General features: G+C 37.3%; 1 protein-coding gene across 1 annotated transcript; it reads right to left on the bottom strand.

Moving 5' to 3' along the window:
• Positions 1-87: 87 nt before the first annotated feature.
• On the bottom strand, positions 88-27,976 carry TOR (target of rapamycin). The gene is made up of 56 exons (XM_089053920.1): positions 27,532-27,976; positions 26,788-27,126; positions 26,621-26,695; positions 26,165-26,436; positions 25,569-25,728; positions 25,302-25,445; positions 24,965-25,134; positions 24,671-24,875; positions 24,414-24,593; positions 23,595-23,747; positions 23,193-23,314; positions 22,945-23,044; positions 22,755-22,850; positions 21,941-22,071; positions 20,941-21,043; positions 20,680-20,862; positions 20,338-20,430; positions 20,169-20,204; positions 19,686-19,784; positions 19,490-19,588; positions 19,219-19,381; positions 18,410-18,534; positions 18,261-18,313; positions 17,256-17,379; positions 16,962-17,147; positions 16,150-16,302; positions 15,926-16,078; positions 15,517-15,588; positions 15,222-15,356; positions 15,043-15,104; positions 14,591-14,688; positions 14,084-14,193; positions 13,833-14,006; positions 13,008-13,073; positions 12,502-12,570; positions 12,255-12,365; positions 7,854-7,994; positions 7,637-7,765; positions 7,345-7,510; positions 7,056-7,270; positions 6,267-6,473; positions 5,192-5,305; positions 4,885-5,088; positions 4,560-4,640; positions 3,389-3,463; positions 3,235-3,301; positions 2,993-3,153; positions 2,680-2,853; positions 2,404-2,532; positions 2,228-2,311; positions 1,704-1,765; positions 1,546-1,618; positions 1,323-1,457; positions 892-1,065; positions 547-812; positions 88-365 (listed from the first exon to the last, which is right to left on the bottom strand). Exons 1-56 carry the CDS (start codon positions 27,649-27,651, stop codon positions 347-349), a joined length of 7,410 nt encoding a protein of 2,469 aa, XP_088910046.1. The 5' UTR covers positions 27,652-27,976; the 3' UTR covers positions 88-346.

Genomic DNA, 27,976 nt, shown 5'->3' with positions numbered 1-27,976 from the left:
TGAAAGTGACGTTCTTGTGAAGCAAAGGTTTACTTAGGTCACGACTAACTTTTGCAAAGATGCAATGATAATCAAACAAAACCAGTCTGGAACTTCAAAACATTTGGGACTTGGATAGAAAAGATTCTCTAGTTATAATGAAAGTTATTATTTACACAAATACTGTTTGTAGAACTACAAGAGGTTTAATTCGCCTATGGCTATCAGCTACTTTATACAAAAAGATTGGTTGGTGCATATACTACAAGAATAACTGAAAAAGCGTACTTCTTAGGTCTAGCTGTGGCTCACGAATATCTACAAAGTATATATACATATACACGTTATGTACAGTCGACTGATGTGCTTACCAAAAAGGACACCACCTGAAAGAAGCATAATGGCCGTGGTTAGACCAACGAAGGGGCAAACTAAAAAGTTCATCAATTAGGACGTCCAGATAGATGGGTTTTCATCAATTTAAATTATTCCCCGAAATTTATGTATTCTAAACCATGTGAAAACAAACTTGACATGGGCATGAGAGGAAAAATAGCAACATCTTACCCGACATAATTTTGGCACAAATTTTCATGAGATGTTGCTTGGATAATCAACTTTTGAACTTGCAGCTTAAAAGATAAACCATGATCAACTTCTCGACTATCTCCAGAAATCAGTGTACTGTGGTCAACTACATGTTGAATAGAGCTGGATGCTACAGAGGAACAGGCAGAAAAATCACGGCCAGTAAGTTTATTACTCATCCGAGCCATGACAACCACTGCACGCTCATTCAAGACCTCATTAGCATCACCAAGTTGATTAACAGCCTACATGAAAAAACATATAAAATGTGAGTATAACCAACAGCATCATCTGGAAGTATCCCATGCTGAACTTCTCCTATACCTGAAGGAGTTCCCTTTCACGAGCACCTCGTTGTGGTTGGGGAAGCTCTCTATTTTGCGAAGGTTCTTCAGCATCCACAACAGGAGGAACATGGCTATTTCCAAGCATTGACATTTGTGGAACTTCATTGAAGTTGAAGAGACGCCAATTGATGAGAGGATCATGAACAAAGGCCTGAAAACAGGAAAAACTAAGAATTAGCCTCCTTATTAGAGGATTTACATGAGAAATAATTTACTGTTCGATTCAGTAGTACTGCATCAATAGATTACTTCTGTATGTAGGTAAAAGATGGTGTTTGTACAACTCTTGATTAATTCAACCCGCAAGTATTTTTCTGAAAATGTCCCATTAGTGTCCATAGTGGACTTGATACTGTGTAATATGCTTCAACATAGCTTACTGAACAAAACAAACAAAATAATCCACACCTCCATCATAGCCATAACACACTCTTTATTTGTTCGCAGAACTTGCATCACATTTTCACAAGTTGAACGGAAGTTGCCTTCTATACCACTGACCTCCATTGCTTTCACAAGCATTCTAGTCAACCGAAAGGGGACCTGAAAATACATACATACATATAGTGAATATGTCTGGAAACGGTATTTTAAAGATATAGCAAGAGGTACATCGCAATGTAGTATATACCTTCTCAGGGAACTTCTCCCGGTTCATAGAGGCCTCAAAGCAGTCCCCAAAATCGATGTGCAAGATTTTTCCACTGTAAACAATAGAATATGAGATGCTCCAAAGTCAACTAATGATAAGTCGACCTGCTTCCAACGAAATTACCAATCATTACTTACCTATAGCGGTTCAGCATAAGATTGCTTGGGTGGCGATCACCTAATCCAAGAAGGTAACCAACCTGGTACAAAATGAAATAGTCTTTAATTTCATGTAGATATTTTTATGGGAGAAAAAAATAGTAAGTGAGGTGTTTCGTTCCCGCATTACAGCTCTGAACCATATTCCAAGATAAATTGAGTGTTTCACGAGAGAGAGAGAGAGATTGTGTGTGTGTGTGTGTGTGTGTGAACGCATGTGTTTCGCCTTTCATTTAAGGATCATCCAAAAACCAAAAAGCCAAATTGGAATAGTTTGGTCGTCTGGTTATCATCTTGATCATTTCTATGTCTATCGAAAACATCGTCTTCATCTATTTATTCAACTACATTACTAAATGGTTCTAGATTTTGTTGACTTTTTGCAGGGATGATTTTTGAAAGGAAACCTAAAGAATGGTTTGCATTATTAGACCACATTGTGGGGGAGGTCCTACAATGTGGTCTTAACGTTTCTCAAAATGAGGGGATAGGAAAACACATACCATACTCATGACTGCTAAACTTCTGGTATAGTTTGTCCTCCTCTCCAGCCATACCTCAGAAGTACGACTTTTCAGCCAAAGAACCTATCAAAAGAAGTTCTAGACACCTTGATAACAGGTCAAAGCATGCAAACCAATGGATACATAGAAGAATATGCATTTGGTAAGAACCATACCCTTGCAAGGTCGTTTCCCTCTGTATTTTGCAGGGCATACTCAAATACTTCCACTTTAGCTATGAGTGGCAAATGATCATAATCCGGAGCAAAGCTTAGCATATACTTGTGTTCTTGATTCAGAGTGATCTGAAACCATGAAGCATTTATACCACGTTAAATCCATGGGTAAAACTTATCCTTGCAAATCAGCTTACAAAGAAATGGAGTCCATATCCATATATGTGGGCCTCTATGCTTAGAGAAGAATAAAGCTTCCAGAGGACATCAACTAACCTTTCTGGCATCCCTGTACTCCCTAATGAGTTGGTGAAGGGTGTCACAGTTTGGGACCCAACCAATTAGACCACTGTTTGGAGACAAGGGAACGACATCATATCGTTGAATGGAGAGATCTTTTTCCGCAGTATTTCTAGAATTCTCCAGTAGTGTATTCACCAAACCAAAAAGCTAACAAAATCGAACATGTCAGGTTTTATAATTCATTAACATGTGAGGAGAAATAGTGTATACAGATAAAAGAAACACATGATTTGGAACCTCAGTGGTCATTTTTTTAACAATTTCTTAGGTAGAAAGAATAGAGTACCTGCATGACACGTTCATCTTGGCGTAAATCTTCATGTCCCTTCAGCAAGAAAGCATAATCCTCACCATCACTCCCATGAATCGTTAATTTCCTTGGTCGCTGTTTGGATGTTATGACAACAAGCTGGCGAGCAAACGATGCAATTGTTACAACTGGAGATTCTGCAATATAAAATTCAACTATTTATTAACTCAAGTTGAATACAAATACATTCATTAGATTATTGGAAAATGTGTGCTTACCAGCACGGTATGTCCCAGGAACAGCGAGCTCCAAATTACGACATTCCAACAACTCTGGTGAGACAGACTAGCGACCAATGTAAAGAAAAATGTCAGCGCACGTATAATGACAATGCAAGAAGTAAAACATGAAAGAAGCAAAAGATCTCCTCACCTCCAAATCCAGAGTAGTAAGACTCTGCAACTGCTTATCTATTCGTCTAAATACATGATAATAAAGATCCCAAGCCTGCTCAAGACATATTTTAATAATTAGCATCCAGGGTTATGACAAAACTAAAATAAAGCTTTCATGCCATAACACATACGTCTGGACAAAGAAGCAGTTAAAATGCATATAAATCCACGAAGCTTATAGTCATACAGCTGAAAACTGATGAAGAAAGTTCTATCACAAGGAACTTAAAAACGCAAAGGACAAGATGAGGCAAGAGCTGGTGCATAGAAAGTTCTATAATATCCCATGTAAGTGTACTGAGAACTGTGACATGTGCTTGACCCAAAAAAAAAAAAAAAGTGACATGTGCAGGCCCATTTGTTAAGCTCCTGAACAATATTTTCTGGGAAGATAATAACTAGATGTCCCCTTATAATTTATTTTTCAGAATACTACTAGGACTTTTTGAAATTACTATTGGAAGGTATCTCTGTTTTAATTTTTTTTACTTCCAAAACTTAACAAGGTCTTTTTTTATATTTTTTAAAAGTTCATCAAACGGTTAAAGTTCATATGCACAACTATTGACTTTTTGCAAACTAAATAAACTCGAGTTTAAAGGACAAACTTTAAATTTGAGCTAGATTTTCTTTCAATTTTTACAGGAAGTGGTAAACTAAGAGATCAATACCACGTCACATCATGATGTCGTATCTTCCCCTAAACTAAACCCTAGGGGGTTGACGAATATATAACTTATAAGGTCTACACACAAATACAACTGATGCTACAACGTACTAATGCAACGGATGGTAGAATTGCTTCATGTTGACAACTCATGTAATTTATGGCCTAATCAAAGGATATACTCGCCCAAAAAAATGAAATTTAAATGCAGCAGGATCATGAAAATGGAGTAACATGTAAGCTGTTAGAAAAAGTAGGCTCACACAAATACATTTCCTCCACTCCAAGGATGGAATAACAAGAGAGTAAAGGAAAACCATGAATTGGCAAGGATCCTTTCATAGTATTCCAGACAAGGATCCAACCCACAAAAACATAGTGACAGATTGACCATTTATGACCTCTCAGAGTTCGAAGATATTAATGACTTCAAGTCAGAAAGTAAAGAAACAAAAAATTTTGCTATAGAAAACTTTCATACCTGAGTAAGCTCAGCGTCTTTCCCAGTTCTCTTATATTTCATGCAACACTCATAGGCCTCCAGCAATTCATGACGATAGGCCTGAGATCATACCAAGGTGATATATTCAACAATAGAAAAACTGAAGCATGGAGCTCCAACCAAGGCTTGAAGGGTCAAAAAGTGAAACAACAGTGTAATTTTGGAAGATTTTCATGCTCTGATTTGGAAAACTCAGGTTGACTGACACAAGATACTAAAGAATTAATTATGAAATAAAACCCAGAAACAATGCAAATATTCCAGCATGCAGTAAAATCATGGACAACACAAGCAATGAAACAACCTCAATGAATGCTCTCTCTTTTATAGTGGTATTGTTGTTCATAGCCCCCTCCTCAAGCATTTCATGTAATGGCTCCAACACTTTTAGCATTCCCTCAATGTTATGTTCACCAAAATACAAGCGGCTAGCTTCTTCCAGAGCCTCATGCCACATTTCATGCCAAAGTATTGCCACCCTGATTAGTTCCTTTGATACAAGTTGTGCCTGTAGCCAAAAGTAATGTGTCTTGTAAGAGAGGTTTTCTATTGTCAAACAAGGGGAAAAAGCTGAACAAATTGATGGAAATTGAATTTAACTATTATTCCACCTGATCCACAAGCACACCACTATGCTGCCGAACTTTGTCAACCACTTCTTGAGCTGCAGCTCTGCGTAAATTACTTATTGATTTACATGCTACAAGGAGAGGGTACATAAGAGCCTGTGAAAGGAATTGAGTTACTATAGTACATATGAAAGTCTCACTTAGCTAAATTCTTGGCATTCATACGTGCTACAAAACATGTAAAAGGAACTTGAACACTAGATGAAGTCCTATCCAAAGAAAGGTAATTCGTTTCACTCCATGTGGTGAAAGTGGTCTACTCAGATTGAAAGGGGAATGCCAACCAAGAATTGCATAATTACAAGAAAGTATGTAGAGAGATAAGGAAAGAAAGGATAGAAATCAGTAGAAACACATGCTTGTGCTCTATTCATTTAATAAGAAAAAGAAACATTTATTAATCAAAGAGAAAAATTACAAGGATGGACAAGAAGCTCATCAAAATCAGAGTTACAATCATCTAACCAAAAAAATATTACTCAAATTCGAATCTCCTCCATATCAAGATAAACCACCTAAAAGAATTATCCCTAATACACTTTGAAAAACACTCCCAAAGAGAAGCTAAAAGTCTAATTCTACCCAAAGTAAACCCACTTCCTCCACCTTATCATTCCTATCCAACCTTGTCCGTATAGAAGTCAATACTGCACACAGCCAAAGGGAATCGCCATTTTGGTGGCCCTAATACACAATGATTTTACAACATCAACAAATAGACATTTTGAGGCAAACCCATACCACTCCAAACAAATGAATAATCATTTGTTGTGAAGGTATGGCGTCAAAGAATGATGAGAACTCTATCCTGCCCTTTTGCACATAACAAACCATTGTGGAGATACACAAGTATCGGTCTTTTTTGGAGCACATCCTAGTTCAACTGAAAATACTAGTGTAAAACTCACAAATACAACAAAAACGAATGAAACTTCATAATAAATAAAAACGTAACCAAATTCCACCGGTCCATCAATGTCTAGCAATAACAATTTAACAAACCAAATTCACAATCTTGATATTCATACAATACAAGTAATAGATCATAAAAACATACCTGTGGATGACTTTGTCCAATTCGCACCAAAAGTGACTGTATTAGTTCCCTCACAGCACGGTTATTAGAATGTATCCTGGCAATTATTTGAGGCAAAACCACCAGCCATGTGTTAATATTAACATGTGCAAACCCTGTCTGTAGTGCCATTTGGACTTCTGCAGTAGCTCCATGGTTGAACCACAATGTAAGAAGACGAAGAATATCCTGAACCACATAACAGTTTCCACAGAGATCATCAGCAATATCTTGAAATTACAAGATAAATGATATACAGGAAATACACTGCTTCCTAAGAGCAGTGTGCCGACCAATTTCACTATACTGAAATGTGAATAATAAATTTCATTTTAAGCTTTTATCTGGTCATAATAAGATACATAATCATACATCTATTATTATCTTTATAAATAACAACTACTTAAAGTACGCGGGTTCACATTTAAATAACTTCAGCAGATATTAAAATGGAAGCATGGATGACTTTCACATATGATATGAAACACACAGTGCAACTCACATTCAAGAACCTAAATTTGCAGAGCCATTGCAAGACATAGAAACCGAAAAGGTCTTGAAAATTACTAAAGTTCAAACAAAGCAAGTGATTTTGTATAATAGAGAAATTTAAATGATAAAAATCAAATGAAAAAGCTCGGCTCTTCTAATGCAGTACAAAGACAAACTGAACATAATATGCCAAATACTCAAATCTGGCTCAGGCTGAACAGGTAAGACCAGAATGACATTCATGTTGCAAGTCAGGCTCAGTAAAGCAATACTATTTACCTGTAAACTATCATCAACACCTTTAGTATTGGCCGAACATGCTATTGAGTGAAAATATCCAGTGACTGCCGCAACAACGAACTGTGAAGCAACACTTGCATAACCTCTTACAGTATAAAGAGACATCACTGCTGTATTGAACAGCGCCCATGTGTGCCATGCCCTTGCCCATTTATTGGCATATTGAGTTGCATTGCGGAAGGCAGCAAGGATTTCTATACAAAATTAAAAACAATCAACAGAAGATTGATAACATCTGCGGACCAGGAACAAAATAAGCAACAAATACCTTGTATAGAATCATCATCCAATCCAGGAGAAAGAGTCCATTTCCAGGATCCAAGTCTGAGATACACACGGGCAAGAAGTGGAACACTTGGACTACTACAGCTCATCAAGCCAGTTGGAGTATCTGGTTGCATACTGGGTGCACTTGAAAGCTCTATTGCCAAATTCTAAACAATATTGTCATAGCCAAGCAATATTCACAGTAAGAGATTTGCAAAGTACGTAGTTCATAAGTAGTTGAAGCAGAAGTACTTGCTCATTGGTGCTTTTACAAAAAGGGAAATATTTTCTACCTGCAGCCTTGCAAACGCTTCCTTGCGCTTAAGGTCCTCTCCAAGTGACCATTGGTATTCCAAATATGCAAGCATCACTTGTGGAGGCCCATGGTACCGCACACTTTCATGAGATGATTCAGGATCATACTGAACACAATTAAAACAATCTTAAGTAAACAAACAAGATGAGAATACATGCAATGCTAATATCTTTTGATACTTATACACCACCAACCTGTAAGAGTTTGACTAAAGTAGATCTAGCCTGACTAATTCGCCCACTTTTCCGACAAAGGGAAGCAAACTTAAGCCAAGTGTCAACATCTTCTGTAGGAGGTAGAACAAGTGCTCTAACTGCTAAAAGAGCTTGCCATACCTGCATATTCAAGCATGATCCAATTCAGTAAACCAACCATGAATATGTGTATTTGCATGCATAAGTTCTTGAACTGGGGTTAATTCACAATGCTCCTAAGCAAGATTTTACTCCAGATTTGGAATCTTTCAGGACTTTGGTACAGTACACAAGACCTAGTGTTTAAGGTGTAGTCTGCTGGGTTGTCCAGCCCAGGACGAATTTCCTAAGCTTATTAGGTCTAATAATTTTGAAGGATACGAATCCTATTACCAATTGAAGAAGGTTTCATGTACTTGGTAATCAAATTCCAATTAGGATTAGATTTCCTAATTGATGAAGCTCACTATCGTGGCTATATAAGGACATTTGATAAGAATAGTACCTCGTTTTCTTTTTCTTTCTAGTTGTTCATCAAGTCTTGAACCTAGAGGCTTGATATGATATTTTGTTGTACATTATTGATCTAGTGGAGATTCATTGTTGCTGCCCCATGGACATAGGCACAGCTGAACCATCCTAATTCTTGGAGTTCTTTATCTTCTGGCTTATTTTCTTGCGTTTCTTGAGATTTTTTTTTTCCCATTCTTAAACGCTTTCACAACATAGCCCACATAATGTGACCCATCAAGAGGCAAGAAGGGGGGAAATAACTGTGCATAGAATAGAGCTATGCCATAGACCCTCTGATGCAGGGCAGCGGCTATAAGCTGCTGTCCAGCGACCCAAACATACCCAAAATACAGAGAATAGAAGGATAAAGCAGTAGAATCGAAGTTGGAACGAAGATAATTGAGTTCTAGGGCAAAATCCCAACAGAAACTCTATAGACTAACGTCTGAAATTATATTTATCAACAAAAACTAAATACAAGAGTCTCTAAATAGCCTGTTTATACTAGAATACACCAGCCTAGAATTCCTATTCCTAGTTTAATAAGAAATCCTAATTGACAAAGGAAATTAAAACCTAAACAGGAAAATAAACCAAATCCTAGTAAGAATAGGAAAACAAGTAATAAAATAACCTATTAATTTAATATAACTAAAACTTAGCCTTATTGGCTGATGCCCACTTAGATTAGGAAAATCTAATAGATGCTCCTGCATCAACTCCACCGGGTTGGGAAGAATTCTTCCTCGAATTCCAATCGTTTGGTGAAAACCGCCTAGACATAACCTCCTCTTAGATAAGTTGTCCATAGAACTTTGGCCTTGATATTGAACCTTCCCACACCAAAGAAATAGATATTTAGAATATTTGATCCTTCTGGAACAGTACCAGATATCTTCTGCAGCCAAACTCTCAGCCCAAAAACTCTTCACGCTAAAAACCAGTAGTCTAACAAGGTCAATGACGTTCTTGGTAGTTTGAAAATTAAAAGAATCAACCCCAAGAAAATCAGCATACTCATAAGTATCACCTTTGAAGGAATTCAGCTCATCTCCAACAATTCCCCCAAGAATTTCTTGAATTACCTTTCCTTCAAATGTGGGTTGATTGTGTTGCTTCAAAAGTTCAAACCCAGCTTCTTCTTGATTCACTGCCTTCAAGATTACACTAGATTCAGCTTGTTTACTCTCACCAAATACCTTGTCAGAAGCTTTCTCAATTCCCAAACAAACTTCACAATCTTCTTCCAAACAACAGTCAAACACGGGAGGGTCTTCTAAATTTAGGGTATTGTCATCTTCTAATTTATTTGAAGCCCCCTCAACATCCTTCTTAGTAACAAGTGGATACACAAACGCCACCTTCTTGCTCTCAATGTCAAACTCATGGCAGAATCCTTCTTCAAGCGACTGCAAAGTCCACTTTCTCCCATCCTTATAGAATGAATAGGTGTTAGCTTTAGTAGAATGCATCATGTCTTTGTCAAACAACCATGGTCTTCCCAATAAGATATGACATGCGTCTGTGGGAACAACATCACACCAAGCTTCATCCTCAATGGTATTACCAATAGTAAATTTAACCAAACACCTTGAAGTGATTGGTACTTCGCTTCCCTTTCGAAACCATGCAACCTTGTAGGGATTAGGATGCTTCTCAATTGGTAACTTCAATTTTTCTACCGCCTCCTTTGAAATAATGTTTTCACTACTTCCTCCATCAAAAATCACGTTGCACACCTTTTCCCCACAAAGGACTCGTGTTCGGAATATATTATGTCGACGCCAATCCTCTTCCTCAACTTTGGGAGTTGTCATCACTCGTCTTACCAACAAACATTCTCCTTCAACTGGTAAGAGATCAATAACTTCCTCTTCGTTGCCATAAACATCATACGATGGCTCTGGAAAGTTGATCTTATCACTTACCAAATTTATTCTTCTTTGTGGACAAGCGTAAGATTTATGCCCCGCCTCTCCGCAATTGAAACATCGAGCTTGTGAAGTACTTCCAGCCTTGGAATTCTTGACATTAGCACCGTTTGGAGGATGAAATTGTGTTGTTTCCTTCCCCTTTTCACTCTTATTAGCACCCGAGTTCCTACCACCTATTCGGGTACTTGGATTGGCTTCTTCATCGCTGCGAACCCGTGTCTGAGTGGCTGGAAACTGCTCTCTTTCCACCACGACGCGGTAGTCTTCGCTCTGCCATTAAAGCATATTGTCGAGCATCTTCAAGGTTGAACAAACGAACCACCCCCATCTCATCTCGAATTGTCTGATTCAAACCAGAAAGATAACGAGATGTCATCTGTTCATTAGTCTCATTCAAACCAACTCGAATTGAGAGATTATTAAACTCTGATGTATATTCTTCAACAGACATGTCTCGTTGCTTTAAGTTATGAAACTGCTCATATAACTCCATGGTATAATCAGCAGGTAAAAACTGCTTTCGTAACTTGGATTTCATACGATCCCATGTGTTGATCTTCTGCTTCCCCTGCCGAGCACGCTGCTCTTCAACTCTCTTCCACCATTGAAGTGCGGTACTCTTCAATTTAAGCTTTACAAACAACACCTTGCGATCTTCTGCCATAGGCTTCCATTCAAAATAATTCTCTAGACTTGCCTCCCAATCCAAATAATCTTCAACATGCATCTTTCCATAGAAATCAACAACTTCAATTTTAATTCCTCCACCATTCAAATCCAACGCACGAACCAACCGCTCTTCCAATCCACCTCGATGACCACCACCATGGTTTCCAGCTTCATGAAAAAGGTTGTCGACGTCCGTTTCGTCTTCATATTCATCCTCACCACCACCTTCCGGTATGTGTAAGGGTCCGCGGTTGCGTTCCGGAATCTCCATATAGGCATCCGCGCGTTCCTGTCGTTGGAGGGCTTGCACCGCTCTCGACAAGTCTTCCATCATACGCCGCATCTCAGCCATCTCTGTGTGTTGGGCTTGGTTCCCTCGTCCACGACCTCTAGCACGTCCAACCATGGTGTGGAGCAAGGATTAACCTAGGCTCTAATACCAATTTGATGCAGGGCAGCGGCTATAAGCTGCTGTCCAGCGACCCAAACATACCCAAAATACAGAGAATAGAAGGATAAAGCAGTAGAATCGAAGTTGGAACGAAGATAATTGAGTTCTAGGGCAAAATCCCAACAGAAACTCTATAGACTAACGTCTGAAATTATATTTATCAACAAAAACTAAATACAAGAGTCTCTAAATAGCCTGTTTATACTAGAATACACCAGCCTAGAATTCCTATTCCTAGTTTAATAAGAAATCCTAATTGACAAAGGAAATTAAAACCTAAACAGGAAAATAAACCAAATCCTAGTAAGAATAGGAAAACAAGTAATAAAATAACCTATTAATTTAATATAACTAAAACTTAGCCTTATTGGCTGATGCCCACTTAGATTAGGAAAATCTAATAGATGCTCCTGCATCACCCTCTTCTCCTGATAACCCAACCTGATGATATGGAGGCACCAAATGGAACCAAATGGAACAGGCTAGGTCTCTTAGGTTATTATGGAGCAACAGAAATCACACAATTATTTTCCGGTATCTATAGGTATATTATATATACTATAATATGGACATATCGAACCACATAGAAACACGAGATTAAGGGTCGGCAGGTTGACATTGACATCAAAATCTATATCTCCAGAGAAGTAAACTTGATTACTTACAATATAAAGCAAGTAATCAGTAATGATCATAGCTCAATCGAAAAGGTTACAAGAAGAAAGTTTATGTATCCAAATGTTCGCAAAAGTCCCATTGAGCCTTTTATTTATTTTGACAGTTATACAGAAACTAGCTATAAGCCTATATGTATAATTTATAAAGCATGTTTACCTCAACATTACGTTTTGCACCTTGTATCCGCTCATTCCACATATTGCGAATAAGGGCTCGTCGTCCCTCAGCAACAGCGTTCCCCAGAGGAAGTGTGCAATAATCAATGACCTGATCAGAGATCTTTATATTATGATTCATAGTACAAATATATAGGAAGAGGGTTAAAAAAACAATCAATTGACCCTCATGCCTTCCCCTCCCATCCCAAAACAAAAAACAAAAAGCAAAAAACAAAAGAGCAAACCTCCTCAAGTTCTGATAGCTGCTGAACACGGACCATATTGATATATGCACGTTCATAGCTCTCCAAAACCTACACAACAAAGAATGCCAATAATAAAAAAATCTAATAAGAGAAACTATTAAATGCTGAATTCTATTGAAAAAACACCATATTAGGCTGCCGAGTTAATGAAAATAACTAAGACCCCGCATTAGTAACATAACTTTTCCGAAAAAGGACTGTTCAGCTTGTTGTGACCAAGTGTTTCAAACCATAAGATTTTCACGATTGAATGAGAAATTTCTTAGTATTTCTTTCAACCTTTCAGAGAAACATAACCTCGCGATACACCATATCACTCTTATGCTGTAGTCCATATATTGCTTCAACATTCAATACGGTCCTTGCTTTCAAATTCCAACAGAATGCTTCAACATCAGCTTGTGAAACTCGATCACGTGGACTCGTAGACTAGGAAGCTTATAGACGAAGGCAAAAATTTATAAAGATAAAAAATGAAGACTCACCAAAGCAGCAAGCTCTGTTGCCAAGCATTTCCTAGCTCTCTCAACATACTCCCGTGCTTCATCATACTGCATCCAAAAGCAATAGAAAACAAAATGAAACAGGTCATATACAATAACAAACAAAGAACTTCCGCAAAAATGTTCAGGCACCCTATATTAGTTTACACAATACTTATGATATCCTTTAGCTACAACGAAAACTTCATAACTGTTCTCTTTTCTGTAAGTAATATATATATATATATATATATATATATTATAGTATAATATAAACGGACTTGACTGTATAACAAACCTTGTATGTCAAATGCTAAATGACAAATTGAAATCATGACACACACACACACACACACACACACACATATATATATATATATTATAGTATAATATAAATGGATTTGACTGTATAACAAACCTTGTATGTCAAATGCTAAATGACGAATTGAAATCATCACACAATAGGGGAAGAGATAGATTCTGTTTCATTTCAGAAGAGTGGCCTTTTTAACCAGCAAATAGAATATACGTTTATACTAGGAGGTTTTCACATTTATTAAGATAAAATGTATTGACTATTTACTAACAAAACGCATCTGTCAAATGATTTTGGTGTCCTTATGTCTTGTCAGGTTGATTCTTGAAGTACAATTCACAACTTGTTCTTCCCATTATGTTAGGATGAAAGAATATTACACAAAAGAGTAACATGGATATTTCATGATCTTAAAAAGGAAATATAAAACCTTGTTTCATTAAAAAGAATCATATGAGTAGAATTATTATATTAAATTATCAAAAGTACAATAGGACAAAAATGCATTATACCTTTCCTCTTCGAACTAACAAAACAGCTCTAAAGAATGTGCCATTACTGCTTCCATCACCACTAGCAGCAGTGTTCCCCAAACCCCTAAGTTTGGTTTCATCACCATCGTCTAACCGAGACACATATTCTGCCATTTGATCCCACTCCCCCATGTTCCAAGCAGCACTTGCAGCCTGGTACAATCAAATGCATAAATATTATTACGGAAGCAAGCAGGACATCAAGGTGCCCTATTTAATCACAAACCAACCATTGGTGCCATTTCCAATCGAGCAGCCGGCTCAGCTGGGGTCCAATATTCCTTGAACAGGTTGTTAAGCTCCTCCCATCGTGCCAAAGCAGCAAGGCATCGCATCCGACCTACAGAAGCAACCGATACAAAGCATATTCAGAAACTAGTACAAGCAAAAAATGATCCCAGATTACAAAAAATTTAACATCACAATGTAGTTAAACAAATTTGATTGCACATTAACATCTAAAGCAACAACAATAATAAAATAGGGAGTTTCACTAAAACACCCAAAATGGGGGTTGAAATTATAAAAAAAACCCAAGTACTATTTAAACATATAAACACACCCAAAACCCATCATTATACACACTCAAAACCCATTTATAAACACACCCAAAAAGTTGACTTTGGGGTTGATTTTGGGTGTGTTTCTATGTTTAAATAGTGCTTGGGTTTTTTTATAAATACATGTCTAGAATTGGGTTTATTTATAAATTTGTAAATAAAATAAGCAACTCGGACCTAAAGTGGCATCCAAAACAAGATGTGCACTCGATGCTTGGGAGGCTTTTGCGGTGTAGGCCTTGAGAGCATCATCCCATCGTTGCAACTTCTCATACCTAAACAAGTACAACATGACACGAGTGATTTTCTTTTTTTCTTTTTTTTGGGTAAGAAAAACATGTATTCATTGACTTAGAAAATAGTACAAAAATGCAGTGAACTATGAGTGATATTCTTTTCCAATGTCTTTATAAAAATAAGTTGAAATTGAAGTTACTTTCTTTCATTAAATAATGAAAATTGAGTAAGGGCAAGGAGGAGCACAAACCAATTATAAAATTAAATCCAAAAGTACACCGAAAAATAGATAAAAAGGCTCTTGAAATTCACATCGTCAAAGAAACCATAGCAAGAAAATGAATTATTTCAAGGGCATGAAAATTATTGGAGTATATAATACTCAAAATTACCATGACTCTTTTAGTTGAACATCCAAATGTTGTTGGGCATGGGTCAATATTCCAACTGCAGCCTGAGAAACACAAAATTATTAATAAAATGGTCGGGCAATACATGTTCACAGGGATATCAAACCTCAGAATATAGTAGTGAAAGAAGCGGTTTAAAAAAAATTTCTTTTACAGTGAACCTCATGCTGGTGTAACTGGTTGTTTATATGTATAAGTGCTTCAACTACAGCAACAGGGTTGGCATCCATCTTCTTGGAGCGTGCTCCTTCAAACTCCATTTCTTTGTAATGCAAGGCCTTCGCAAACGCACGACACTGACATGTATAGATAAAGTAAACATACATGAAACATGTAAGAGAGATTGCAAAATTCAACACCACCAGTTCCAAACCCACCCACAAACACACCCCAAAAAAACAAAACAACAACCAACCAAAAAATTACCAAAGAAGTAAAGAAAATAAATAATTTTACCTTTTCAGCAAGAGCACCAAGCAGGCGAATGTCTATAGGAAGAGGTTTCTCATCATGTTCCATGAACTCTGCCTTCAGAATCAATTAATCAAACAAAATCAACAAAGTCAGACAATAGAAAGAAAGTTGCTATCTCATGCCAAAGAAATTTGATGCAGTACGACATAGTTTCCTTTCTTTTCTTCTCCATGTTTCCATATAGAACCTCAAGTTGTGTACTTTAGATAATAAATTTCAACAAGCATCAAACCATATGAACAGCTCAGTTCAGCAGCCTTAATTAGATGTACAATGTACCATAGCAATATAGTTCAGCAGGCAGAGATGCTCAAATAACAAGAACAATTTCATTTGCAGCTTCTTATGTTACATCTATTTTAGGAGTAATCCATATGCTCAAAAGACATACCAAATTAAGAAGTGTTGCCAAAATTTCAGGAGGAATATTAGGAGATGAAAATGCCATCTCCAAACTCCGAACTAACTGTTTCTGACTAGTCTCATTTAGCTGTGCCCAACAGCTAACAAAACCCGCTGCAAATAACTCGCGCCCAACAAATGGCTGCAAAATGCAGGAGATCAGAACCCAAACTCCAAAGGAAAGAATGTACACATTAGTATTATATGCAATACCTGCAACTGTGCAAGCCTTGCACAAGTTCGTAGGGCAGGAGAAGGAGACTCCTTGAGAAGCTCAATACTAAAATGTCTCATCCATTCTGCCCAATCTTCTTTGGTACTGCGTTGAGAAGCCTCTCCAGCATTGCGTAACCGACTATCATTAACCTGTATGTAACTTGTACAAGTCAAATAATCAACTTACATCTAAAATAAAATAATAATAATATTATCATAAAAAGAGATGGGAAGGCAAAGCCGATCAGATATAGCCAGATCTATGCATTTTGAACACATACATAAGCAGCATAAAGAAACAGGAACCACTATGCTGACATAGAATAGAAAATAAAAGAATAGGGATTATGTTATAACATGGAAAAGAAAACAAAACCAATATAGTATAACCCTAGCAAATTCTAATAGCAAATAAAAAGAAAAATTGCCATGTTTAACAACCACATTAGATAAACAAGAGTTTAAGAAAAAGGTCCCATAGTAATAACTATACAATATGTGCTGTGTTTGACACCAACCTCTATACTTGCAAAACAGTTGTCACTAGATTAGAAGTGGCTATGCAATATCTGATCTGCTTGACATTTTATTCCTAATATCATTATAGTTACATCTAAATTCCCCAGAAACTGCTAGCCCCAAAAAGACACTGCCTTCGACATGTTCAAATGTCCAAATACCATCTTACATCAAAGTAACGCAGTCATTACCTAGGCTTTTTCCAGGGCACTTGGTCTTCCAACAAATTTTGACTGCTGACAAACATAATAGCATGAAAATTACAGAACGTGTAATCACAGGAGAGATACCTGATGGCTTCGGAGTTGTTTCTGCACATCAGACCCATCATCATAAGGGTCAATCTCCAAATCACTCAAACGGTCAGTGATAACCTCCACTGGAAGTCGCTGACTTAATCTTTGAGCAGCTGTGCTCCCCAAAATTAGTGGTTCTCGTCGCTGCAAACGACCTTCGATTTCCTCGAATTCTTTATGCTGATATGAAATAACCTTGTTTACTTAATATCACCAGAAGTAAGAAACCACAAACAATTTATTTTTAAGGAAAAACATTTGGAAATAAAGGTAGGGGAAGAGGAAGACCCGTAAGCGATGTTTCAACAGAAGTTTGTGTATTGATGGGATAAAAATGGTAAAGTCCTCCCCAAGGGCATGAGCTAGACAACAAAGCGCATCAACAGCATCATTCCGGAGCTCATCATTCTTCCTGTAGTACAAAAGTTCAAACAGTTGAGAGTGTTAGATATGTAACTAAAAATCAAAAGACACATCTCATAAAATACCAGAGTATTTAAGAAGTCAGATCATTCCCCAGCTGAAAGTTATAACATCAAACCAAATAAAAAAATTCTCAAACTATTGATAACCTGTAACCATGACACAACCTCAGAAATATTCAGGAGATACACCAAAATAAGAAACAGCAACTCAGGCATACTGATCCACACGTTAATAGAACAGCACTTTAAAAAAAAGGAAAAGGAAAACATGAAGAAAAAAAAAATTCAAAATCTAGAGCATAACCAAGTTATAGTGATCATCACTGATCTATTAACAGCATACACCATAAAGCACATCCTCAAAAATTTTGGGCAATACAAAAATGGAATCACAGTCACAATGATCTCTAAACTAGAGAGAAATTAAAGTTGAAGTCCTAACTTTAACCATCCATCATTATGATATAAATGATGTCTGAAAAAGTGATAATAAAAATGAAAAGAAATTACAAAAATTAGAACCGGACGGAAGCAAGCTGTCATTAATTGTTCTAAACCAACCAATAAATCTGCAATTGTAGCCAAAAAAGAAAAAGATAGAATGTAGTAGTTACAAACTGCTGAAAATCCATTGACAGAAAAGTTTGAATATCTATAAAGTTTGTCTAAAACTAAAATAGTCAAATAAAATAGAAAACAGGGTGTGTTTAAGCAACTTAGTTACCCGCTGAGGACAATTTTTGACTGAGGTCTAGAAAGACCAACATTTGCACAAGGAGATCAAATCATATAGCTAAGCATGATGGACAAGGCGATGCAAATGTGAAATAACATATACTATTCAAAGCCAAGGAAAAAGGAAACAGACCCATCTAAGACTAGCTTCAAGTGATGCACAAGAGAAGATATGTGACCAGTAACCTGAAAAAGAAAAATAACACATCACAATCAAGATTCAAGATAGAACTGAATTATGTTTTTTTTACTTAAGAAAGGAACACGGGGTGTGATGACAACCTGCACACGAGGGATCAATTTTGTCAAAGTTTTGATAGCAGCACGTCTTATATCCACTGAAGCATCCACTTTAAACAAGCGAATGAGTGCAGGAAGAAGCAGATGCATATGTTCATCCAATGTTCCTACATTTTGAAGCTGAAATGAGTCTTTACAGGTTGGCATATATATACTCCAAACTAATCGCATACAATGCTTTTAGAGCTCTAACAGAGGAAACCATTTTGTTCTTTTGGGACTTAAAAGACCCATACAGCCAGCCTTGGTGCCTTTTGAGCAGAAAGCCCAAAAACCTTTTACTTCTAAATCTCAAAAGATAACAAGCTATTTTTGTGAAATCCATTAATCCAATAGAAAAGGCTACAAGAACAAAGCTAACCGTCATATATACATTTTCTCATTATTTTGGGTTCTATCTTGAAAGAAAGAAAATTTTCCAAGCTGGATTCTCAAATACAGATATTCTACTACGTGAGTGTTAAAAAGAAGATGATATCAAATTATATCTCTTGCCTGTATTTTACATGTAATTCACAAAATACAATTCCTCCTTTCCCTTTACGATTTTTACTGCAATTACTCTTCAATAGATTGCATATTCACATGGCCAATCTCCTTAAATAAACTAAAATTGACTTGAAGAATTTGACTGTCATATTTACTTTCTCATTGTTAATAAACTAATTCAGTCTTGAGCTTGACAGGTATTTTTTCATCAGACATGAATTTCTAATATCAATAGTTGAGACTATTTGCAAAGCTAATTTAAATATCAATATTCATGATAATGAAAAATGAAGGGTACTAACCACCAAACACTTCAAGGGTACAGAGGATGTCAAGAACATAAGTATAATCATTATACCGTTCTGCATCACTTAGAACTTGAATACAACACGGAAGAATATCAGGAAGGTATGTTCGGAATTCATCATTGAGAGCTAAGCAAAGCTGCTCCACTAGATGCAGAACCTGAAAAAGATTACAGAAGAATAGAAATTAATCACACTGGTACATTCAAGCACTAAATATCAATCTCATGATGAGTAATTGGAAACAAAAAGAAAAGGGCAAGCTTACTGGATAGCCAAGTTGAGGACGGCCAGCAGCAGGAAAACTGAAGGTTGACCATAGTTCTGAAATTAGAATGAGTAACTCATGCAGATACTTCCGAACGTGCTGCACAGCACATCAAACCCACATATGATCATCAAGAAATCCTCCACAATCATTACATGTGTTAAAACTTAGAAAGTGTCACGACATCATAATATACCTGACGCACAATAGATACTAGAGTTCCAAGATTCCGTGTTATAAAATCCTTTAAAGCATCATCACATGTACGGACTAGATGGAAGAGATCAGGCAAAACCTACAGGGAAGAAGAGTAAAAACGCACAACTTAAAGCCAGAAACACCAAACACAAAAACAGCAAATACACCAGTATATAAACCGTCAATGAGCTAAATAAAATTCAAGATAAAAATGGACAGTTGAAGAATATTGATAATAAATTTGTTTCTTTCAAAAATAAATAGAAATGGACTTCCCAAAACATGAATAAACTTAACTCATGTTTCGTACAAAAATGGAAGGCAACATATCAAATAGTTCCCAATTATGAAATTTAAGGTTTAACAAGAAAGCGCATGTACACAGTTCACACACATATCTGTTAGTACATGTATGCATGTGTGTGTACCATAAATAAAAGAAAAAAAAATCTAATCACAATTGAAACAATTATATACCAACCTTTGGTAAGTATGGAACACAACCAAGACCCATCGACTAACCTCGCAATGAAAAAAGGACAACGTTAGATGTCAAGAAAAACTACATGAATCAATAATAATAGTAAATAACACCTTTATAAGAAGAGTATATCAAATAAACAGAAATTAAATTTCTTTATGCTAAATACCTTGAATATAAACATAAGGGATCCGACCACCTTTACGTGGTAAGTAGCAAGTGAAGGGTCCCTAAGTATACGCATGAGAGAATTGATTGCAACCTGTAGTCATAACATATGCAACAAGCAAATATGACAACAGTCATTTATCATATTCATATTCATGTACATAATATGTGCGTAGATTTTCAATTTTAGGCATGGCAAAAGTCGTAGATCAGCATAGCCCATTGATTGTGAAGTCAATGCAAACGCAGTCAGCAGCAATGAGGAGCATCGTGCATTTTTATATATATTTATAGGCATAATATAATTCAACAACAAAGGTCATTTAGCAGGTTGATGTGCTACCGTGGAATAATAATCTTCAGATGTTGCAAATGATGGCCACAAGTCCATAGGCAATTCATCCACAGATTGAATGTGTTGACCAGATTCACTGGCATTACGTGTAACATCTCCATGTGGCCCAGGCAAGCATTGCTGATTTCGTTTATGCGCATGAGGGTCTAAAGCACCCATAATTCCAAGAACCTGGAGAAGCCCAAGAGCAGTTTTTAAATAAAAAGTTGGTTACGACTAATAACCATGCAATCTGGTTAATAGGTATACCTTTAGTACTTCGCGTCTTGTAGACCATGCTAATTCACCATTCAGCAACTTCAAGAGTAAGCCAAGTAACAGTGGATACTCATTGTATGGAGTTATTACATACCTGTCAAAATCAAAGAATAAATTTTCCTGACACTTTACAACATGGAATACAGATACATGAATAAGTGGAAAGGGTATACTCTAATGAAAGTGGTTGGCCATGCATAAAGCAATTTCAGGAACTAGAGTCTCAACGCTTGCTCTATTTTAGTCTACCTGTCAAACTTCTCAAACCAGAGTCTTCCCAGCTCACTAGCACATGCAAGACCTAATAGAATAATTAAATATTGTTGGCTCAGACCTCAAGGGCAAGACCGAGGCATGAAGGGAAGTACTACAATATTTAACTATTATTGGCTGGCTTCTAACAGCTTAATATTTGAGATTAGCAGTTACTTGGCATAAAAGCTTTGGTAGCCATGAGATCTTTTGTTTAGATCCCTGCCATAGAAACCTCCCAACTTAAGAACGGAGGAGGCGAGGTTTGCAATAACATTGTATACTAACTCGAATACCACATATTGGCCCCTTTAGTGGTAGGATGAGGCCCACATATTGGCCCCTTCTTAACAGTTCTTCTCTCTCTCTCTCTCTCTCTCTCTCTCTCTCTCTCTGGTCTTCAGAAGGTTTTATATATAAAACTTGAACAATATTAGAAATAAGAAGAACGAGACGTACATCATCCAATTTCTATTAGTTGTGGCTTCATGGATTAATAATAACTCAACATTCTGATCAACATTTTGATCAGTTATACCTACCCTATATTAATTTCTCTTTTACTTTATTAACAAGAAAAATGCAAAAAAGAACCCAGGTTTAACATGAATGACAAATTTGACAATGATGTGCTCATCAAATAAGTTTACCAAGCATAAGCATCTTGAAGTTGTTTCTAACTCACAATAAAAACTGAAAGAAAGAAAAAAAATTAAAAGAACCTACACACAGTACATACCCAGTGCTCTGTACAACTTGACCAAGAGTGGCGACTGCCACTTCCCGTTTTGTCACAGCTGCTCCATCCAATAAAGCATCAACAATCAAAGGCATAAGCTCCGGAATGTATCTTCGCATTGCAAAACCACCCTAGATTTTTAAAAAAACAAACAAACAAAACATAATACAAAATTTAGATTAGTACAGCACCAAAAGATTTTACAACATAATGGGAGTCCAACCGTACATAAGCGACAAAAGCATATATCAGCAACTTTTGGAGACCTTAAAGAATAAAATGAGCCCCTAATAGAACGAATGTGACTGCATGAGCGATCTGCCAGTAGAAAAAAAATTTGTGAAGAACTTCCCAGCCCCCAGAAAAATATCGTAGGCAAGAAAGTCTAAATCATATGCAGCAAAGATTTCCAAAGCAGAGATTTCATTTGCCACTAATACTCCAGAGTAACAAGACACACAGACAATATTGGAGAGAGGTAAAGAAAACTAACGGCCTTGTGTCAAGTTTTGAATAACGTTTTGCAATAAAAAACATATGCTGGTTCAGAAGAACTTATTTTGTGGAAATTTACCCCTTTTTTTGGGCACAGATAGACACCTTGTTTGTCTTTTCCATGCTTTATTTCTCATATTTAATAAAGTTGTCAGTGTCTTATCCCACAAAGAATAAAAAACCCAAGAGAGAGAAGCTAATACGATCTCATGTCCTTCACAAACTATGCATCAGACACCTCAAATCCAACACCAACAAGAGTTCCTTCGTTCCATATAAATAAATAGCACCACGATGGACTAAAGCCAAATATACCCACCACTCTAGCAAGATCCCCAACAGTTACAAGAACTCCACTAATAATGCCATTATTTGCATTGACACCGGTGCCATCATTAAGTCTTGCTACGAGTGCCTGCAAAATCAGACCTTCACTATGAGATAAGGGGAAAGAACACAAATTTACAGGACTAAGATAAACAAAACAAGCCCTGAATGACCTATTACACCTTGTGTATTGGAGCAATATAGGGAAGTATTAGCCGTTCACAATTCCGTATTAAACAACCAAGTAACTTCGCACTTTCTTCCCGGCATTTGGTATCTGCACTGCTGACATAGCAAGAGAAGTCAATATATGACACTTTCCATTCTAGCATTAATTTATGCAACTGTACCTCTTACCAAAAAGAAAAAGAAAAAAGAAAAAGGAAAAAGAAACTATAAGTAACCATAATTCATAGTCCTTTCACATCACCTCTGCCCCAGGTAAGTCAACAACTGTATGAGATGGCGACGAAGTGCTGGAAGGACATAAGCAGGATTTTTTTCTGACAACCTCCCAGCCACAGAAATTGCAAACTCTCGAACGTCAAAATCCTGTAACAATATCATAGTATTTTTACAACCCCATAAACCTTCAATATTACACAAAGGAACAAATAATTTTCACAAACTGAAATTTGTTACAACAAATATTTAAATCAATTTAACAATCTATATTCCAACAAAGACCATACATAAGTTTGCACATTAATATGGTAGATAAAGCAAACAGAAAAAAATATATATATCTAATATCACCTGCATAAACAGCCAAGCTTACATATCCAATATAGCGCAATAATCACGAACAATTTATCTAGTGTGAAAAACACACCTCATCATTTAAAGCAGCAAAAACTGCGCTCAGACTATCAGCCTGCGCCAAAAAATCATCAAAACCACTATTCCCATGCAGAGAGGAAAAGATTGAATGGCGAACAATAACATCAGCATCTGCAACAGCTTCGATGAGAAGCTTTTCCACAATCTGCAAAAAAGGCCAATTTCCAGCTAACAAGCATATACTAATAAGGTGAAAAAATATTTAAGCCGATTATTGAATGAGATTTTGTGACTTAACATGATAAATTACCTTAAAGATATTTGACAAATTATAACTTGTAAAAAGAGCTATCTAAGAGTTTAAAACCTAATGCATATCTTCAATACAATTTTCTATCTGAAATATAGTTATTTTACATTTATTTGGAAAAAGGTACAATCACATACTACTGAGAACAATATGTCCACTAGAACCAAATCTAAAATATATAAAATACAAGGGATTGCATTATAACCAGTTCCTCCAATAAAACAGTTGCCTTCCAATCTGCAAAGACGGAAACAAAGGAAGGTCTCCAAACTCTGATGAATGGGTATGTTTTAAAAGTTGTCATATGACTCGTATCAGCTCATGTGGATTGGAGGTTTATAATCAAAAGGCAGGCCTTTATTGGAAAAATACACAAAGGCCTAAGGTTTTCATGATCTTTCTCATCAATAATTTGAAAATAGAAGAGAAATTAGACAAATATGAGGAAACTGACTGCTGAACATAACAAGAAGCACAAAATTGGTTTCACAGCCTACAAACAACTCAAAAGAATCCACAGTTCGGAATATTTAGCATAATTTATTATGTTCAAAACCATACCTCCTCAACAAGACGTCGTCGCTTTCCTCGATTGGACCTACCCGAAGCATATTGCACACCAGAAAAGGAATTTGCAACTAATCTGCAACAACAGAGGGCAGCATCTTTTCGGACGGCTCCATCATCATCATCCAAATATACAACAACTGATTCTCTTGCAAACTCAAGAAGGTCATGGCCCTAAACCATATATTAACTTATGTGTGAGATTAAAGATGAAACTAGGATTCACAATGGACATTGGTATGCACACAAACCTTGAAATTAAAACGAGCTAGAGTCTGCAAAGCAAGCTGCATGAGGGCTGAACCACCGAGGTCCGAGACTTGCTGAGGCATATTTATTAAATTTCCTCTACCCATGCCAACGGCTGACCTTCCCTGAGGATGATGGGATTTTGAAAGAACCACTGAAATGCAGTCAAGCAACCGATCTTGGATGGTAGGCAGCAAGGATGGAATACTGAAATAACAAAATTGTGCACATCAGTTCGCTTGGATGACTAATCACCAAATTTGTGCAAGGAGAAGCTCTTGAACAACCCAGTGTACCTGGTAGTTATCTGCTCAAGGGCCTCAACAAGCGAAGGGGAAAGGCCAGCAGAGAACATAACATCCAAAAGACCACGAACATGAGGTTCCATAGCAGGCCCCATTGCTTTTGCAATGTTTCCAACACAAGCCAAAGCCTCAAGCGAGGGTCTACCTCTACGTGGAGCAATCTGTAGAACAAATGATAAAATGACAGTCAGAGATACATCCACCATCACAATTATAACCCATAACCTACAGGCTAAATAAATAACACAACAGAGACAAATAAATAACGTGAGGACAATAAGGTGATAAATAAATAAGTTGAGGACCAAGATCAGTCAAGTTGACATACCGCATCACGTAAGTGAGACGTAATTGTCGGCAAATAGTGGACAAGTTCCCCGTCCAAAGCACCAGCCATCTCCCCAAGGGCAACAAAACCACTGGAGCGCTCAGCTGGTATTCGCAAAACAGCAAGAATATGATTCATACATATCTGCGAGAAATAGCACTACCTTACATATCCCGGGTGATAAACAGAAAAGATAAGTGAAACAGAGTTCAACCTGAACATTCTGCCAGCCAGTTACAATTTCATAATAAAGGACAGTTGACAAACCGTTAAGTAGTTTGTGACAAATCGATCGCGCAGAAAATGAGCAATTCGAGGTAGCAACGAAGTTATGCTCAGGCGAACCAGCCTATCGCGGTGCTCAAGATATCTAAGGACAATTTCTGCAACTTCTCTGTACCTTGACATCATAAATTCACCTGTATTCCTGCCCAGATGAAATGAACCTTTTTTAAACCAAGGGAAACATTTGATAGCTGAAGGAGGAGCAGATGATGACTAGGTTAAATAACAAGATAGCACAAAGTAGCATAGCACATGTACATTTTCAGATAGGCACCAGCGCTTCCAGTCTCACTAAATCACATGAATTTTGAATAATTTTACTTGCTCCGACATTGCTACCACGTGTACCCATTTGGGTTTCCCTAGTCTACCATTATCACCATATGTGCTTCACCTAATGGAATACAGTCACTACTACAAGGTCGCATAAAATACATGCAAAAACTTCATTCGAGCAAGCAAGAATCAATCACAAATATTCGCGTAAATGACTGTGATGAGAGAGAATGATACTTATAGTGAATGGCAATCATATTTACACACCCAAAAATATTCTCATCTCTATGAACTCTACCAACCTCAAAAGCTCTCCAACTGCAAGTAAAGAACCATGTATGCTGTGAACAGAAGCATTTTTACCCAACCCATCCTGAGTGGCCTCAAACATACGATAATACCATTGCACACGCCAGCGTGTCTCACGTTTCTCAATAACACCTAGGCAAGCACGCAGAGCTTCCACAGCTCGCTCTCGAATAGGCAACATTGGATCTCTCAAAGCAACCCAAATAGCATCAACAAATTCAGGTACATGAACATTGAACACTGTTGAAGCATTTTCTGCCATTTCCTATAATAACAAAACATAGCGTTACAGACGTATTTCCTGTATTGAAAATTGCTAAGGAAGCAACGGCAAAAGTTCCATGAGAGGATATTCTTTTTAAATTTTTTAAGAAGAGAAGCTCCATCAGATGATATGGCAAGTTTCCTGATGTGCAAATGGAGTACAAAAGCAAAATTGTTGCACTTACTTTCAAGATCAAGACAGCAGCAAAACGTCGATACTCGACTCTATCCCCGCGCAACCACCCGAGAGCAATTTTTATCTAAGAGACCAAGGCTTATCAGATGCTTCACAAACTGCTTCAAATCAGATTATGTTATGTTAAAGGAGTGTAAAAAGAAAAAGGCAACAAACCTGGCGTTCCACTTCATCTGCAGTCATCGCTCCACCTGCTCTGGCTAGATGACCCAGAACTCTACTAGCTAGGACCAAAATATCAGGATCACGCTTTACCTCAAACACAGTCCGTATGTAATTAGCAAACTTTGAAACCTTTGAGGAATTCTCTCCAAATGCCACATCTATCAACTCATCAATAGCTCTTAGAGCTCCTAAGTTCTCTGCAACATCACTGCTATCCAGAAGTGATGAAATCCGATCATACAACTGATCCATGAAACGGGAAAATGCTTCTCCACTGAGGTCACGGGCTTCTTCTTCCAGATGCTTCTTCAAAGCTAATGAAGCCCCCTCCTGCGTAGAACAGAATTATAGAGTTTAAGCAGCTTTAAGTCTTCTTGTATGGCACAAGGATAAATTAAAAAATTTGAAGGTAAACTTCAAAACAATAGGGCTCTCAAGACTACTAGCCTTACTTGAATTAAAGCTAGTGTAGTGATTATCTGAGAAGCTATGGTGAGAAAAAGTTCTCAAATTTACTTAAAATCATAAAATTCACAACTTGCTTTATCCACTAAACCTATTAGTCCACCATTAATTGAAAACCAGAAATTCGCCCTTGCCATTTTTATTTTCCTTCCACTGTCTAGTCAGGAAGTAACAGATTACAGAACCGAGAAAGAGAGAAAAAAATTCCATTTTACCGAGAACCAAACACAAAATACAGAGAACAATTAAAATTCCTCAGATGTGACCGACCTTGGGGTTGCCTCGGGTGCAGAGGTCAGCAAGGACGCGATTGAGCGCGTCGAAACTGCCTCCGCTGGGTCCGGCAGAGGCGGGGCCGCAGAACCTGATGGACTGCCCCGAGACCGCCATCTCGCTGAGGCTCCCCAAACCCTAAACACCCAGCGCCTCTCTCTCTCCGTATCCAATCAGATCTTCAAGGCACCTAAGCTCTCGGGGCCGGACCGGAGACGATGAGAAAAATTACGACAATAAATATAGACGTTGCGCAAATAGTTGCAGAGCAGAATAGAGTAGCGAGCTCTGTAGGATTTTATGCTTTGAATTAACGCAAGCAAAGCAAAAGACAAAGCCTCGGTTTTTGGCTTTGGCTTTGGCTATTGCGGCTGTGTAATTTTCTTGATAGTTCTTGGTTTTGGTGCGCTCGATCATGCTCATTCGTTGCCAACTCAACCCT

The sequence above is a fragment of the Prunus mume genome, linkage group LG6, assembly GCF_029339155.1.
Source record: "Prunus mume cultivar Tortuosa linkage group LG6, ASM2933915v1, whole genome shotgun sequence".
NCBI lineage: Eukaryota > Viridiplantae > Streptophyta > Magnoliopsida > Rosales > Rosaceae > Prunus > Prunus mume.
This window is presented reverse-complemented; position numbering and strand designations above follow the sequence as displayed.